This window comes from Pongo pygmaeus, chromosome 20, assembly GCF_028885625.2.
Source record: "Pongo pygmaeus isolate AG05252 chromosome 20, NHGRI_mPonPyg2-v2.0_pri, whole genome shotgun sequence".
NCBI lineage: Eukaryota > Metazoa > Chordata > Mammalia > Primates > Hominidae > Pongo > Pongo pygmaeus.
The window spans coordinates 20777666-20793674 of record NC_072393.2 but is presented as its reverse complement, the minus strand read 5'-3'; the positions used below and the strand labels follow the sequence as shown (position 1 = coordinate 20793674).

Sequence of the window (16009 nt, the reverse complement as noted above, 5' to 3'; positions counted from 1 at the left end):
AGAACTGGTTCTTACTTATAGGATTGACCAAAATTATCCAATAAAATAATTTTCAACACAGAAATATTTTCTAATGTATTCTCTATCTCTGAAAAAAAAGAGCAGCCTAAGATCCACAACATTAGTTCATATAATGATATTTTTCTAGATAATAAAGTATAAAATTAAGGGCATGAACATGAACACTTTTGAGTGCTATATTTACATCATACAGAATCAGTTATGAATATTTTTCAGACAGAAAGGACATGTTGAGTTAGAAGGCAGCTCTCAAATTTTAACATGTACAATAAGCTAAAGACCTTCTTATGCAGGACTTTTTTTTCCAGAAGATCTGATGTAAAGTCTGATTTTTTGAATTTCTAACAAGCTCACCAATAATGTTAATGTTTTTGTCCCAAAAATGATATTTTGTCAAACGCAGTAAGTGCAAGAGCCTGTGTTTTTTTCAGATTTTCTAGCCTGTAAACAAAGATAAGAGCCTTCATTTTCCAAAGAAAAATATGTTTAAAAAAGAAAGCTGCCAGATTTAATGTGAGGTTTATGCATATCAGCTGCATAAACATAATTAATAATGAATAGAAAAATAATTATCTCTATAGTGAAAAAAATCCATCACAGAGCTATTTCACCAAGTGAATCATTAACCATTAACTGCACTAGGATAAATTTTTATGATGTCCTAATGCACACAGAAGAACACAGCATCACTGTTGAAATAGTCCTCTCAAAGAAAGTAAATAAAATCTGAATTTAACCATAAAGAATCATGTATTATGTTAACTTCAAAGTTTTTGATAACTCCTATGTTCTGTAATTTTTAGTAGTAATTTTAAATAGGCTTCATTTAGCACCCAAGAGAGCAGGTATCTCTTAATAATTTTTTTCAGAATTTTCTGGATAATAAATGCCATTCCATATAAAAAAGCATTTTCTTAATCTTGTTCTGCATAGAGCTAATGGAACATACAGATGAAGCCTCAACATTACATGTTCTCCATCTATATTAAGGACCACAATTTTCCCCAACAGAAATCTTGAGTATCCATATCTTTCCATGTTCAATAGCCACAAAGGGAACATTTTTAATATTGCAGATTATAAATTCTTGCTGAGAATTCTGCATGGCATACAAGAAGCTATGACATAGAGAATGCAGAGAAAGCTCTGGGATATAGGAAAGAAATATTTTTCAGAGACCCTTGACTATCATAAGAATTTTAAGTAGTTAAACCAAACTCAGGGAGGGAAAACACAAGTAGAGAAGTAAAGGTTTGTGAGTACTAAACTCATGGGGGTCCAGGAGGCAGAGTGGACACAGCTCTTCATCTGAGACATGTTTACCTTAAGAGGAGCCATTTTTTTTTCTCCTCCTCCTCCTCTGGAATTCCTTCTCAGATGAGATTCTCTGGAAAAATTACACCTGCATCTTGAGAAAATGCCTTTAAAGGTATCAGTAGCACATGATTACCTGCTGGCATGACATCAACTGGCAAAATGACAGAAAAAGCCCACCTATTTCTGTCCTTTGAAACAGAAAAGATTCAGGGAACAATGAACTGCTCCATGAAGATAGAAATATAAGTTTCTCATTTCCTGTCCTCAGGTGCCCTCCCTGCCACAGACACCAGCAATTTCCAGCAATGGAATTATGCACCACACTGATGTGTCTGTACCAAACCCAAACAGAACAGGCTCTGTGACCACCCTTTAGTGCAAAGGTGGAACTTAACTCTCATGATTGTATTTTGAAGTGCTCATACTTCATTCTGGCCTCACCTTAGAGTCACATGAGGCCTTTCATTAAAACATAAGTGCTTCCACGCAGAACAATAAACAGAAGCTGTGGGAAGGGCACAAGAGATTTCTGCAAATTGGCCATGTGATCCTAATGAGAAACCTAGGCCAATAATCATTAAGCTAAGCATTGCCTCTCAAGCTTTAATGGGCTTATAAATCACTTGGTAATTTTGGCTCCACTTTATGTAATGTGATTCTGGAGGCTTGAAAAGGGCCCATGAATGGGTATTTTAAACAAGTCCCCTGTCAATGCTGAAGTTGCTTCCCCTTGGCTCATTAGCATTAGTTAGAGAAAGCAGGAACAGCACAGGGTCCCTTACATTTAGCACTCTTTTCACAACCAAATACTTCTGATACAAATAGGGACAACGCATCTCCACCCTAGTTTTATATGCTTCACTGGCTCTTTAAAATTTGCCGAGGAAAGTGAAGGCAGCAATGTTAGAGTAAGTCTGTATTTAAAAAACAACATGTACACATGTACTAATGCAATGTTTATTAAGCAAGTAGTTTGTGCTCAAGAGAATGATACAGAGCGCTGTGCTGGGCATAACACATTCTGTGATTTAATTCTCATAACACCCTGAAAGCTGGTACTAAGTGTTTAATAAACTTTAGGATTTAGGTAAAAGGTGCAGCATTTTTATTTCTTCTTCTGTTTCTCTGTCATCAATTTTTTTAAAACACTGTAAAAGCAAAATATAGACAGATGAAAGAGATAGAAAGGAAGAGTTTAATGTAATTTAGAGAAAATTTTATTCTGTTTATATTTACTTTTCTGTGACTTGTGGAGAAACTACTGGATCTGCAGGAATAGAAAACAAGTTGCTAAATGGAATGTCTCTGCAAACACTGGTTTTAACAGAAAATTTAAAAACTAAGACCCTAAAATACATACTTTATTTTTCCCTTTTTTTTGAGACGGAGTCTCGCTGTCACCCAGGCTGGAGTGCAGTGGCGCGACGTGGGCTCACTGCAAGCTCCGCCTCCCGGGTTCACCCCATTCTCCTGCCTCAGCCTCCCCAGTAGCTGGGACTACAGGCACCCGCCACCATGCCCAGCTAATTTTTTGTATTTTTAGTAGAGGTGGGGTTTCACCGTGTTAGCCAGGATGGTCTCAATTTCCTGACATCGTGATCTGCCCGCCTTGCCCTCCCAAAGTGCTGGGATTACAGGCGTAAGCCACCGCGCCCGGCCTATTTTTCCCTTCCATCTGCTTTTGGGATTCAGGGAATTGTGGGTATCAGCTCTAGAAAGGCAGCAGGATTCACCAGCCAAAACTCTGATCTCTACCAATCAGTTCTGTGAGACAAGACTCCAGGGTAGGGTCAGACCTAAATAAAGCCTCCAAAAAGCATGAATCTGATCAGGTCTCACGCAGTGTGAGGAACTTATGTAGAATTCTGTTCTCTATGCCACTGGGGTACTTCCAGTTTTGTTTTTTCTAAGCTTACCTAAAAGAAACTTAAATCCCAGAGTTCCTATAATTTTATTCTTTTCTAGCCACTGCCCAGTCAACTTTATACTATATACTAATACATAATTTAAACAAATCCCTTAAGGTTTTCTAGAGTAATTTTATTAGAAAATCAATATGTACACTTTAGAAAGTAAAAAAAAAGTAGAAATTATACAGCTGGTGCACTGCCTTACACCTGTAATCCCAACACTTTGTGAGGCCAAGGTGGGTGGATCACGAGGTCAGGAGTTCAAGACCAGCCTGACCAAGATGGTGAAACCTCGCCTCTACTAAAAATACAAAAAATAGCCTGGCACAGTGGCTGGGGCCAGCAATCCCAGCTACTTTGGAGGCTGAGGCAAGAGAATCGCTTGAACCCAAGTGGCAGAAATTGCGGTGAGCCGAGATCATGTCACTGCACTCATGCCTGGGTAACATAGTGAGATTCTGACTAAAGAAAAAAATTATAATAACAATTATTCTGTTCATAAATATCCCTTCAGGTGTAGAATTCAGAAGTCATAACAGCATAAAGTGTCTAAATAAAACCCAAGGTTTTGGACACATCTATGTATTGTGCCAACAATATGTTGCTTAATTCAATTATTTATCCAGTTGCTGGTCTAGACTAAAAGTTTCTGGATTGTAGGAAACATGACTGCTTCACGTATTTTTTTAATGGCTATATGAAATGGAAGCAACTAGTTTATCTATTTGGGTCTCCAGATCTCCTTGTTTATCATCCAAGTACCAGGAAACTGGAGAAACTCTGATCTGGGCACCAAAAATGACACCTCTTGTATGAGGGCATGAATGAACACAGGATGACTCATTTCTCTTACACTGAGACATAAGCAGAATTAACCACTCTTGTCAGCCTAACACAATTCTGCTCTGGACATCCTCAAATGCCTCAAAGACACCTAGGTGATTGTGAGGGAATTCCTAGCGAACCAGGGCTGATGGCCCAATGATAAGCCAGGCCGGAGAAACTCAGGCTGATTCTGAATAGAAAATAGAACTGCTTTGGTGGAGCTCCAGAAACTGGATCACCTGTCCTGATTTGCTAGCTCTTGGATAAGAGAAAGAACAAAAATACTCTACTCCAGTATCACATTTTACAGGTAAATATAGTTGTGGTCATGGCTCTGGATACTTTGTGGCCTGATCTTTCACTCCTGAGATATTTATTTATGCTTACAGATTCTACCATCAGATTCTACTTCCTCCTGGAGCCTCTCACATAACTGTAGCAGGTCAATGAATAAGATGTAAAAAAATCTCAAAATGCCACACTCCCAAATGGAGTCTGTAAGATATCTATCTTGACAACTTACAATGCAGAAAATGACTTTTGTTAATTTTCTGTACATTCTCTATCCAAAGTCTGGCATTTTTCTTTAAATCCCAGGCAGAGGGCAGACCTTATCTGCAAATTCTAGGTGGGATCAACTTGGCTCTGCATCCATTTGTGTTACACCAAGTGGAGTACAGTCAAAAGAGAGATCTCATAGATGCTGCTCTAACACATTCTAAATAATGTCTACATAAAAAAAAAGGTGACATAACATGAATATAAGTAGACAGTTTATTTGGGTCAAGCTTAAGGGTTATAACCTGGGAGCAAAAATTCAAGTTGCCTGAAATCTACACTTTGATTAGTAGTATTTACAGGAAGATATGTAAAGACAAGACAGGGACAGAAAGTGGGCTGATGTAGAGTTGTTTGTCAAAAGTTTTTATTTATTTACATAAATAACATAGGTTATTGATTAGATATCTATCATTGTGTTTTAGGGTATGGGATACAGTGTCCAATGTGGCATTATTAGTTTAATTTATAGTTACCTGTGCCAATAGTGAACAGTTTCAATAGGTGAATACATCGTTCAAAGTGGGAGAAAGACATAACTGCACTTTCCTTTTAACATATCTCTGAGTTTGATAACCAAAAGAACCTGCATTATTTAGATAAAAGTTTTTTATTTCCCAAATCTCAAGATCTGGATTCAAAATATAGAGCTGTAGATTTAGGGCCTGAAGGGCAGGAGGAGCAGCAGGTGTTACCTGCACATTTGTGAGCATTTTAGCAAGAGGAGGAAGGTGAAAGTGGAGATTCTCTTGTCAACATGTCTACTCAATGCACACACATTACTCTAACAGGGTTTGTGGGCCCCATGGCCTCTGAATCTGTTTCAAGTCTGAAGATACAGGAGTCACTGAAAGAGATAAAATGATTGATTGCTGCCCTATGAAATTTGTAGAAATCTGATCTAGCCTCCTAGAAGTGACTGTAGAGGACTATAGATAACAAATAGAGACACAATTCTGCCTGCATATTTAAGGGACAGCATGCACTTTGCTGCACAAGTGTGAATTGACTGGAAGCCTGACAGGGAAAGTCCTCGCTAGAGTAAATTCTGGTTGGCACCTTATGTGTTTATATCATGTCTGGTAATTCTAGACAGTGTTTGGAAACAATAACTAGAAGAACAATTTTCTTTGGCCAGGTGTGGTGGCTCACACCTGTAATCCCAGCACTTTGGGAGGCCGAGACAGGCAGATCACGAGGTCAGGAGATCGAGACCATCCTAGCTAACACAGTGAAACCCCGTCTCTACTAAAAATATAAAAAATTAGCCAGGTTTGGTGGTGGGAGCCTGTAGTCCCAGCTATTCAGGGGGCTGAGGCAGGAGAATGGTGTGAACCCAGGAGGTGGAGTTTGCAGTGAGCCGAGAAGGCACCACAGCATACTCCAGCCTGGGTGACAGAGCGAGACTTTGTCTCAAAAAAAAAAAGAGAAGAACAATTTTCTTTGCTGGGCATGGTGGCTCATGTCTATAATCCCACGACTTTGGGAGGCCTAGGTGGGTGGATCACCTGAGGTCAGGAGTTCTAGACCAGCCTGGCCAACATGGTAAAACCCATCTCTACTAAAAATACAAAAAAAAAATTAGCTGGGCCTGGTGGCAGTCACCTGTAATCCCAGTTACTCAGAGGGCTGAGGCAGGAGAATCTCTTGAACCCAGGAGGCAGAGGTTGCAGCGAGCCAAGATCGCGCCATCACAGTCCAGCCTGGGGGACAAGAGAGACTTCATCTCAAAAAAAAAAAAAAAAGAACAAATGTTTACAGCCCCAGAAAAACTCCACAACATAGAACAGAAAGAAAACGTTTTGGCTGGGTGTGGTGGCTCATGCCTGTAATCCCAGCACTTTGGGAGGCCAAGGCAGGTGGATCACCTGAGGTTGGGTGTTCGAGACCAGCCTGGCCAACATTGACAAACCCTATCTCTACTAAAAAATACAAAAATTAACCAGGCATGGTGGCACATGGCTGCAATCCCAACTACTAGGGAGGCTAAGGCAGGAGAATCACTTGAACCTGAGACAGGCAGAGGTTACGGTGAGCTGAGATCACACCATTGCACTCCAGCCTGGACAACAAGAGTGAAACTCCATCTCAAAAAACAAACGTTTTTATTTTACAATTAAACTTGAATGTGACATGCATCATAGTCCATCTTCTTAAGAGACTGCAATGACAGAAAGATGGTCAACATAATTAGTCCATAAGTAGAAGAATTCACAGCATCTTGTCATACATCGTTCATCTTAAATCTACCTGGAAATTGAAGAGGCCATCTGTGTATGCTAATTGCTTATATTCAATGACAAATAAACTTTTCACATCTTCATAACAGGAGGTAGTTTAGTAGCTTGAAGCCAGGTACCTGCTGAATCTAAGATTTCACTCTGCTACAAAAATGGTTGAATAGGGTTCTATATCTTGGCTAGTTACAGTTTAGAGTTGTGGCTCTGTACTCACTGGCACTGGGCTACAGCACTCCTGCTTGCTTTCTCCTGGTTGCTAGTATGCTCTCTTGACCTCTACCATCTGCCACTGAGGCACAGCCCAGAGCACAGCTCACATTTTATGTGAACCCCATTGGCCACAGCAGCACTCTAGTGTCACATCAGATAATGAGGCCTGAGCTGCAGGAGGAGAGCCTGCAGGCCTCGTGGGTAGAATTACACCTTCACAATAATGAAAATGAGAGCAGTGTTTCAGCCTCAGTTTCTACTTATAATGGTGACAAGGAAAAAATACTGCTGAATTTCCAGCATGAGTCCAGATAGAGATAGCTCCAAAACTTCTCACTGTGACAGCCCAGCTTATTCAGAAATCATGGGATATTAATAGGGCTTCTGAAACAGACACCCAAAGCATTGGAGAGAAAAAAGTTAAAATGATATTAAGAAAAAGCTCAGATTAGATATAAGATTGATCATGTCTGCCAGAAAATATTCTCCTAAAAGCAATTTCTCTCTAAACACCCAAAATGCACAGCTACTCTCAGCAAGAGAAACATGAGCATTATGAAGAAAGGTGGCAGATTTTCAGAAGAATTTTATAAAGTTTCTTTCCCATCTCTGCTGTTCTGTCATCTCCTAGCCATTGAATGGGGGTTCTATATTGAAATACATCTGACAACTTCCAACAACACTTTTTGATGAAGAAATAGAATTTGACTATGTTCATATAGTGGAATATATTAGAACTTGCAACATAGCTAACTGAAGAGCTATTATGGTTTCCGGGTGGCCACATCACATGTCTTTATTTGTCCTGTAATAGCAGCATTCCAATTTAATGAAATAAAAGACACTAAAATTGTGTTTACTCACTAGTCATAATATACGTAGCATTTTTAATAATTAAAACTATACTTCAGCCAAAACCCTCTATATTTCAAAAGTATAAATTACAACATTAAAATAACCATTTAAGTGATTCATTCAAAGTAAGTATTGTGGCTTTATATTCATACTATTGTAGAAAATACTGTTTATGGCTCACACCTCTAATCTTAGCACTTTGGGAGTGTGAAATGGGTGGATCACCTGAGGTGAAAAGTTCAAGATCAAGCTGGCGAACATGGTGACACCCATCTCTACTATAAATACAAAAACTTAGCCAGGAACAGTGATGCACACCTGTAATCCCAGCTACTGGGGAGGCTGAGGCAGGAGAATTTCTTGAACCTGGGAGGCAGCAGTTGCAGTGAGATGAGATCATGCCACTGCACTGCAGCCTGGGCAACAGAGACTCTCTCAAAAAAAAAAAAAAAAGAAAGAAAGAAAAAGGAAATACTGTTAAATGTATATAAATGCAGGTTGTCTACAAATATTACACATAACTATGCTAATTATTCTCAAGTAATAAATAGAAAGCCATGCACAACTACAGATGCCACTGTTCAGTTTACGCACTGAACTGTTCTTGTTTTTGCAGTGTAAGTACTTTAGCCTGCAAATATTGGATAATTTCCTTGGATAATCTGGTTTCTGTCAAAGAAACATAGTATCTTTTAGTGTTTACCATTATGTATTGCTAAATTTGATCCTATCTTTGTGCTAAGCTTCTGTGTGCCCTTAAAATTAGCTTTTATCTAAATAAATCTGTGTCTATTTAAAGGACTAAAAATGAAAAACATAAACTTTTTGGAACCAAAAACAAAGCAATAAATCTGAAGTACTAGATAATCTGGAGTCAGAAAAAAAGACAAAAAGTATTTAGCTGTTAATATAATTTACATATATTTTTAAAAAGCAGAGAAAAATAACTATATATAATCTAAATCCCTTAAGAAATGAGAGAATGGCAAAAATTTTTTTGGAAGCTTTTTTTTTTTTTTTGAGACAGAGTCTCGCTCTGTCACCCAGGCTGGAGTGCAGTGGCACTATCTCGGCTCACTGCAAGCCCCACCTCCCGTGTTCATGCCATTCTCCTGCCTCAGCCTCCCAAGTAGCTGGGACTACAGACACCCACCACCACGTCTGGCTAATTTTTTTTTGTATTTTTAGTAGAGACGGGGTTTCACCATGTGAGCCAGGATGGTCTCTATCTCCTGACCTCATGATCCACCTGCCTCAGCCTCCAAAAATGCTGCAATTACAGGCTACCACACCTGGCCTTTTTTTGGAAGTTTTTAAGGAGTTTTGAACTCTTGGACACCTGGGTTTTGCATACTGTATGCACTTCAAAGAATGTTAGTGGGGTTAAAACCAGAAGAGAGAAAGATGTTATATAAAATCCATGAGTGCACAAGACCAATGAAATAGAACAGAGAGCCCAGAAATAATGTCACCCTCCTATAATCATCAGATTTTTGACAAAGCTGACAAGAGAAATGTGGGAAGGATTCTCTCTTTAATAAATGGTGCTAGAAAAACTAGCTAGCATTATGTAGAAGACTGAAGCTGCATCCCTTCGTTACACCACATACAAAAATCAACACAAGATAAATTAAAGACTTAAATGTAAAACTTAAAATTATGAGAAACCCTGTAAGAAAACCTAGGAAATACCATTCTAGACATAGAAACTGACAAACACTTCATGAGGAAGCTACCAAAAGCAACTGCAACAAAGGAAAAATTGACAAATGAGACCTATTTGAACTTCACAGCTTCTTTACAGCAAAGGAAACCATCAACAGAGTAAACAGACAATCTACAAAATAAACAAAAATATTTACAAACTTTGCCTCTGACAAAGGCCTAATATCCAGAATTTATTAGGAACTTGGCTGGGCATGGTGACTCATGCCTGTAATCCCAGCACTTTGGGAGGCCAAGGCGGGTGTATCACGAGGTCAGGAGTTCAAGACCAGCCTGACCAACAGGGTGAAACCTCGTCTCTACTAAAAATACAAAAATTAGCTGGGTGTGGTAGTGGCACATGTCTGTAATCCCAGCTACTCAGAAGGCTGAGGTAGGAGAATCGCTTGAACCTGGGAGGCAGAGGTTGCAGTGAGCCGAGATAGTGCCACTGCACTCCAGTCTAAGTGACAGAGCAAGACTCCATCTCACAAAAAAAAAAAAAAAAAAGAACTTAAACAAGTTTACAAGAAAAAAAAAACCTCATTAAAAAGTAGGCAGGCCGGGCATGGTGGCTCATGCATGTAATCCCAGCACTTTGGAAGGCCAAGGCAGGCAGAACACTTGAGGACAGGAGTTCAAAACCAGCCTGGCCAACATGGTGAAACCCCCTTTCTACTAAAAATACAAAAAATTAGCTGGGAGTGGTGGCAGGTGCCTGTAATCCCAGCTACTCAGGAGGCTGAGGCAGGAGAATCACTCGAAGGTGAAGGTTGCAGTTGGTCAAGATTATGCTATTGCAATCCAGTCTGGGCAACAAGAGCAAAACTCTCTCAAAAAAAAAAAAAAAGTAGGCAAAAGCTAGGTGCAGTGGCTCACACCTGTAATCCCAACACTTTGGGAGGCTGAGGCCAGGTTATCACCTGAAGGTGGGAGTTTATGATCAGCCTGACCCACAAGGAGAAATCCTGTCTCTACTAAAAGTACAAAATTAGCTAGACATGGTGGTGCATGCTTGTAATCCCAGCTACTTGGGAGGCTGAGGCAGGAGAATCACTTGAACCAGGAAGTTGAGGTTGCAGTGAGCCGAGGTTGCACCATTGCACTCCAGCCTGGGCAACAAGAGCAAAACTCCAGCTCAAAAGACAAAACAAAATGAAAGGAAAATAAAAAAGGAAACTAATGTAGAAACAGAAAACCAAATGCATGATATTAAGAGCTAAATAATAAGAACACATGAACACAAAGAGGAGAACAACAGACACTGAGGCCTAGTTGAGGGTGGAGGGTATGAGGACTAAGAGGATCAGAAAACATACCTGTTTGGTACTATGGATAGTACTTCAGTGACAAAATAATCTGCACACCAAGTCCCCATGACATAATTTTAACTGTATAACAAACCCACATGTGTACATCGAACCAAAAATAAAAGCTAAAAGAAAAAAATCATTCCTGGGTGGGAGAGAGTGCAATGTAGGTGAATGGACTGATTTTCACTATAGATGGTGGCCCAGGTGGAGCTGTACTCTGATTTATTTCTGTGTGCATGCAGGCAGATGAGATTATACACATGTGGCCCAGATCCTAGGTTGGTGGAGAAAACAGGTTGCTGCTGCAGATTCAGTGTCTGGGGTGGAGACATGCCAGGAGACTTGTAGAGACTTGTGGGTTCTTGACAAGAAACACAAGATACACTAGGATCAAAAATGCCATGGTGAAGTTTCTGAGGGTGATGCCTAGTCCTGGGAGGAGTGTGGACACGTCAATGTCTAGTGTGTGTGTTTGTGAGTGGGTGAGAACACTGTGGTGATAGCTGCAATAAAGGGGGGTCTGTAATCAGAGCTCCTTTTCTCTAAGTTTTCAGTCCTCTGCCACCCTGGGAGAAGACCTGGAATCACAGGACAATGGGCAGTGTGACAGCCTGTGTACAGGAGAGTGGAGCCTCCCAATCCCAAACACCCAGAGCTTTGTTCCAGGCCAGGCCTCCGTGATATCTTTTTACTGGCACCATATCTGTAGAGTTTGCTGAACATCAAACAATTCTCCAACACAAACTTATTGCCTAATATTTGAATTCTGACACCACCTAAAGTCAGCACAGACCTTCGGTCCCACAACATTGTCCTCACTGCAGATGCCAGTCACAAACCCTATGGGCCCATCCATTCTTTTGAACAATGTTTGAAAACTCGAGACTCCTGAAACCTCCCTGAAGTTCAATAATTTGGTAGAGCTATTCACAGAACTCAACAAAACACTGTAGTTATATTTACCAGTTTAATATATAAGATGCAGCCCAGGGAAAGCCAAATGGAAGAAATGCACACAACAAAGAAAAGAGATGAGGAAAGATGAAACACATACATAATCATGGAAAACATTTGTGATTAATTAGATTCTCCATTTGTTGTGTACTCCAGAAACAGTTTATGGAGAGAAACACCCTTCCCATTATGACTTAGATGGTGCTCTCTTTTCTTACCTATCACACAGCCAGACACACACTCTGCACATTTTCTCCTTTTTCTCATTAGAAAAATCAGCTGAATATGTCTTCAGTGGTCAAATTTCTTTTTTTTTTTCTTTTTTTTTTGTGATGAAGTCTCACTCTGCTGCCCATGCTGGAATACAGTGGCCCCATCTTGACTCACTGCTCACTGCAACCTTCACGTCCCAGGTTCAAGCAATTCTCCTGCCTCAGCCTCCCAAGTAGCTGGCATTACATGTACCTGCCAAGATGCTTGGCTAATTTTCATATTTTTAGTAGACACTGTGTTTCACCATGTTGGCCAGGCTGTGACCTCAGGTGTTCGGCCTGCCTCAGCTTCCCAAGGTGCTAGGATTACAAGCATGAGCCATCGCGCCTGGCCCAAAATAAAATATTTCTTAATCAAACTTTATTTATCTCCCTCCCTCAGGCTCCTGAATTTTGAGCTACCCTCAGTCTGAGTCAAAAAACAACCCCATTTTATGTCCCTTCTAAGAACATGGTGATTTCAAGGTAAGACATTCTCTGAGCTAAAATCTGACTTTTTCACCCTCTATTTGTCATTCCCCTCCCACCTTTTTTCTAATCTCGTTTGCTCCTCCCTAGGAAAAAAAGTCCTTTTCTGCCTACATTTTTGCAAGCCACAGAGACCTTATAATTAGTTGGTACTTTCTCCTGTTCCAATAGTAATTCTTTTTTTACATAAATCTAACGTTTTTATCTTAAAAAGTCTAAAAAGTGCCTCAAAACAATAGCTTTATTATCAGTAAGACCCTCCCAGTTTCCTTTCACCTTAATCTTAACTACCTGTGGGACTCCAGCTTTCCAGGGCTCCGTAGCTTCTCTCAGGATAAAGGCTCCTTCCATGGGTGGGGTGAGCAGGCTGGGACATCTGCAGGGGAGGCTCCCCAGAAAAAACTAACTAGGCCTTTAATTACCTCCTGTTGGCCGGGTGCAGTGGCGCAAGCATGTAATCCCAGCACTTTGGGAGGCCAAGGCGGGTGGATCACCTGAGGTTGGGAGTTGGAGACCAGCCTGACCAACATGGAGAAACCCCTAGTAAACACACATAATTAGCCGGGCGTGACAGCGTGTGCCTGCAATCCAAGTTACTCCAGAGGCTGAGGTAGGAGAATCCCTTGAACCCAGGAGGTAGAGGATGCGGTGAGCCGAGATCATGCCATTGCACTCCAGACTGGGCAATAAGAGGTAAACTCCATGTCAAAATTTAAAAAATGTAGTAACCCCAGCACTTCGGGAGGCTGAGGTAGGCGGATCACAAGGTCAGGAGTTCGACACCAGCCTGGCCAATATGGTGAAACCCCGTCTCTACTAAAAATACAAAAATTAGCCGGGTGTGCTGGCGAGTGCCTGTAGTCCCAGCTACTTGGGAGGCTGAGGCAGGAGAATTGCTTGAACCCGGGAGGCGGAGATTGCAGTGAGCCGAGATCTCCCCACTGCACTCCATTCTGGGCCACAAAGCAAGATTGTCTCAAAAAAAAAAATTTTTTTTTAACCCCCTCCTTTTGCAGACTTCAAGCTTTAATTTCCATGTCAGTGTTATTCACTTGGTTTTTGAAACTAAGTGTTTGAAAAATCCAGTGAAATTACTCACAGTGTTTACATAAAGGAAGAAAATTTTAAGATTCTTACTTTTTTTTTTTTTTTTGAGACGGAGTTTCGCTCTTGTTGCCCAGGCTGGAGTGCAATGGCGCAATCTCAGCTCACCGCAACCTCCTCCTCCCAGGTTCAAGCAACTCTCTTGCCTCAGCCTCCCGAGTAGCTGGGATTACAGGCATGCGTCACCATGCCCAGCTAATTTTGTATTTTTAATAGAGACAGGGTTTCTCCATGTTAGTCAGGCCGGTCTCGAACTCCCGACCTCAGGTGATCCGCCTGCCTTGGCCTCCCAAAGTGCTGGGATTACAGGCCTGAGCCACTGGGCCCGGCCCTTTTGTGTGTGTGTGTGTGTGTGTGTGTGTGTGTGTGTGAAGGAGTCTTGCTCTGTCGCGCACACTGAAGTACGATGGCGCGATCTCAGCTCACTGCAACCTCCGCCTCCTGGGTTCAACCAATTCTCGTGCCTCAGCCTCCCAAGTAGCTGGAATTACAGGCGTCTGCCACCACACCTGGCTAATTTTTGTATTTTTAATAGAGACGGGGTTTCACCGTGTTGGCCAGGATGGTGTAGAACTCCTGACCACATGATCCTCCCGCCTAGGCCTCTCAAAATGCTGGGATTACAGACGTGAGCCACCGCGCCCGACCAGGAAGGGGTTTTTAACCCCAACGTAGTTTTTGTTTTTGTGCCCTTCCCCTATTGGCTGGGGTCAGATCGCACAATCTAAGCTGATCCCGGTTGGCTTAGACTCAAACTTTTTCCAAATAGGATAAACGCGCGATTTGCGAGAAAAGGAAAAGGGAGAAAAAGGGATAGGGTTGATTTACAACTTTTACAACTTCTGACCAGGCAGTTGAGTCTTTGAAGAGGAATTTAGTTGTCCTAGCAACCCTTTACCTCAAGTGATCCGCCCGCCTTCGCCTCCCAAAATGCTGGGATTACAGGCGTGAACCACTGCGCCCGGCCCCATAAATTTTTAACAGGAGAAAAGAGAAACTGTGAACCCCGCGGACCAAAGCTCTTCCGAATCGTGAACCCGCACCCCGAGTCAAGATTCTCCCCTGATGACCTTCTCGTGGTTCCCCCACCATCTGGGAGAGACCTGAAGCTGCGGGTGCAGAGCTGCTGCCCAGAGAGGGCGCCAGGCCAGGGCACAGTCACTGCGCAGGGAAGAGACAGGATGCTCCGGGACCGGCTGTCAGCGCAGCCGCCATCTTATGGCTGGAAGGGACTGAGGCCGAGCTGGGTAAGGAGAACTCCGGAGGCAGATTGTGGAGCTGACTACGGGGAGGCCTGAGTCCCTCCACAGCCACTTCCCATCAGCCAGTCCCTCCCCTCTCTCAGGAGGTCGAACCAGCACTCTCACCATTTCTAGGCTTCTAGGGGGTCCCGGCATCTTGGCTGTGGATCTCCCAATACCTACAGGACACAGGGCCACAGAGGGTGGGCCTCTAGGAGCAGAGGACACAGAGTAGTGAAGAGGCGACCTAGAGCTCCGGATGCAGCGAGAGACGAAGGCCGCGCCAAACCCGGAAGCCGTCCTCTTTGCTCCAGCTGCCTGCCTGATTGGACGGTTTCCAGCCCAGAGTCTCTGATTGCATAATGCTTAAGGCCCCGCCCACTCAGCCCCTGAGTGACAGAAGATGTGATCAGATGCTGGGCTGAGTGATGAAAGAGTAACAGCCTAAGCTGCAGCCTTTGCGGGCAGGGCTTTCTCCCTGAGCTGAGCCAGGCCCACCCTAGAGCATGGGAAAATTCTATATCTTTTTTACTGTCTCTCTTTTTGCATGTATTCAAAAGGTGAACAGAAGCATTTTGCTGTCATATTAATAATACATAAAATTTTTGTTAGAGAGAAAATCAACTTTTACTTTGGTAATAGTGTATTATCAATACTAAAGCTAATTTTAATAAAACCTTATATATAAATCAGATTTGTCACTTTTGACCTCTCGAGATTTACACATATATTTCATAATCTCTTGTAATTTTTTTAACTTTTTATATTTTATCTACATTCTTTTTTTCAATTTGAAACAACCTTTAAGTAATTTCAAATTGTTACAGGAAATAGAAATCATTTAGAACCAGGCGCAGTGGCTCACGCCTGTAATTCCAGCAATTTGGGAGGCCAAGGTGGGCGGATAACTTGAGGTCAGGAGTTCAAGACCAGCCTAGCCAACATGGTGGAACCCCATTTCTACTAAAAATACAAAAAATTAGCTGGGTGTGCTGGTGCGCACTTGTAGTCCCAGCT

At 41.8% G+C, this 16009-nt stretch overlaps 1 protein-coding gene across 9 annotated transcripts in view; it reads right to left on the bottom strand.

The window, feature by feature from the left end:
* Positions 1–15324, bottom strand: part of LOC129020576 (zinc finger protein 486) — a 30012-nt gene extending 14688 nt beyond the window's left edge. For 2 of the 9 annotated variants that reach the window (XM_063658833.1, XM_054465140.2), the window contains exon 1: positions 15119–15314. In XM_063658833.1, coding sequence (XP_063514903.1) covers positions 15119–15148 — 30 coding nt within the window. In that variant the 5' untranslated portion in view covers positions 15149–15314. Of the gene's footprint in view, positions 1–1344; positions 1424–12938; positions 13188–15118 lie in introns of all 9 variants that reach the window. The other 7 variants (XM_063658830.1, XM_063658831.1, XM_063658829.1 and 4 more) reach the window with 7 other exon arrangements.
* Between the last annotated feature and the right edge of the window lie 685 nt (positions 15325–16009).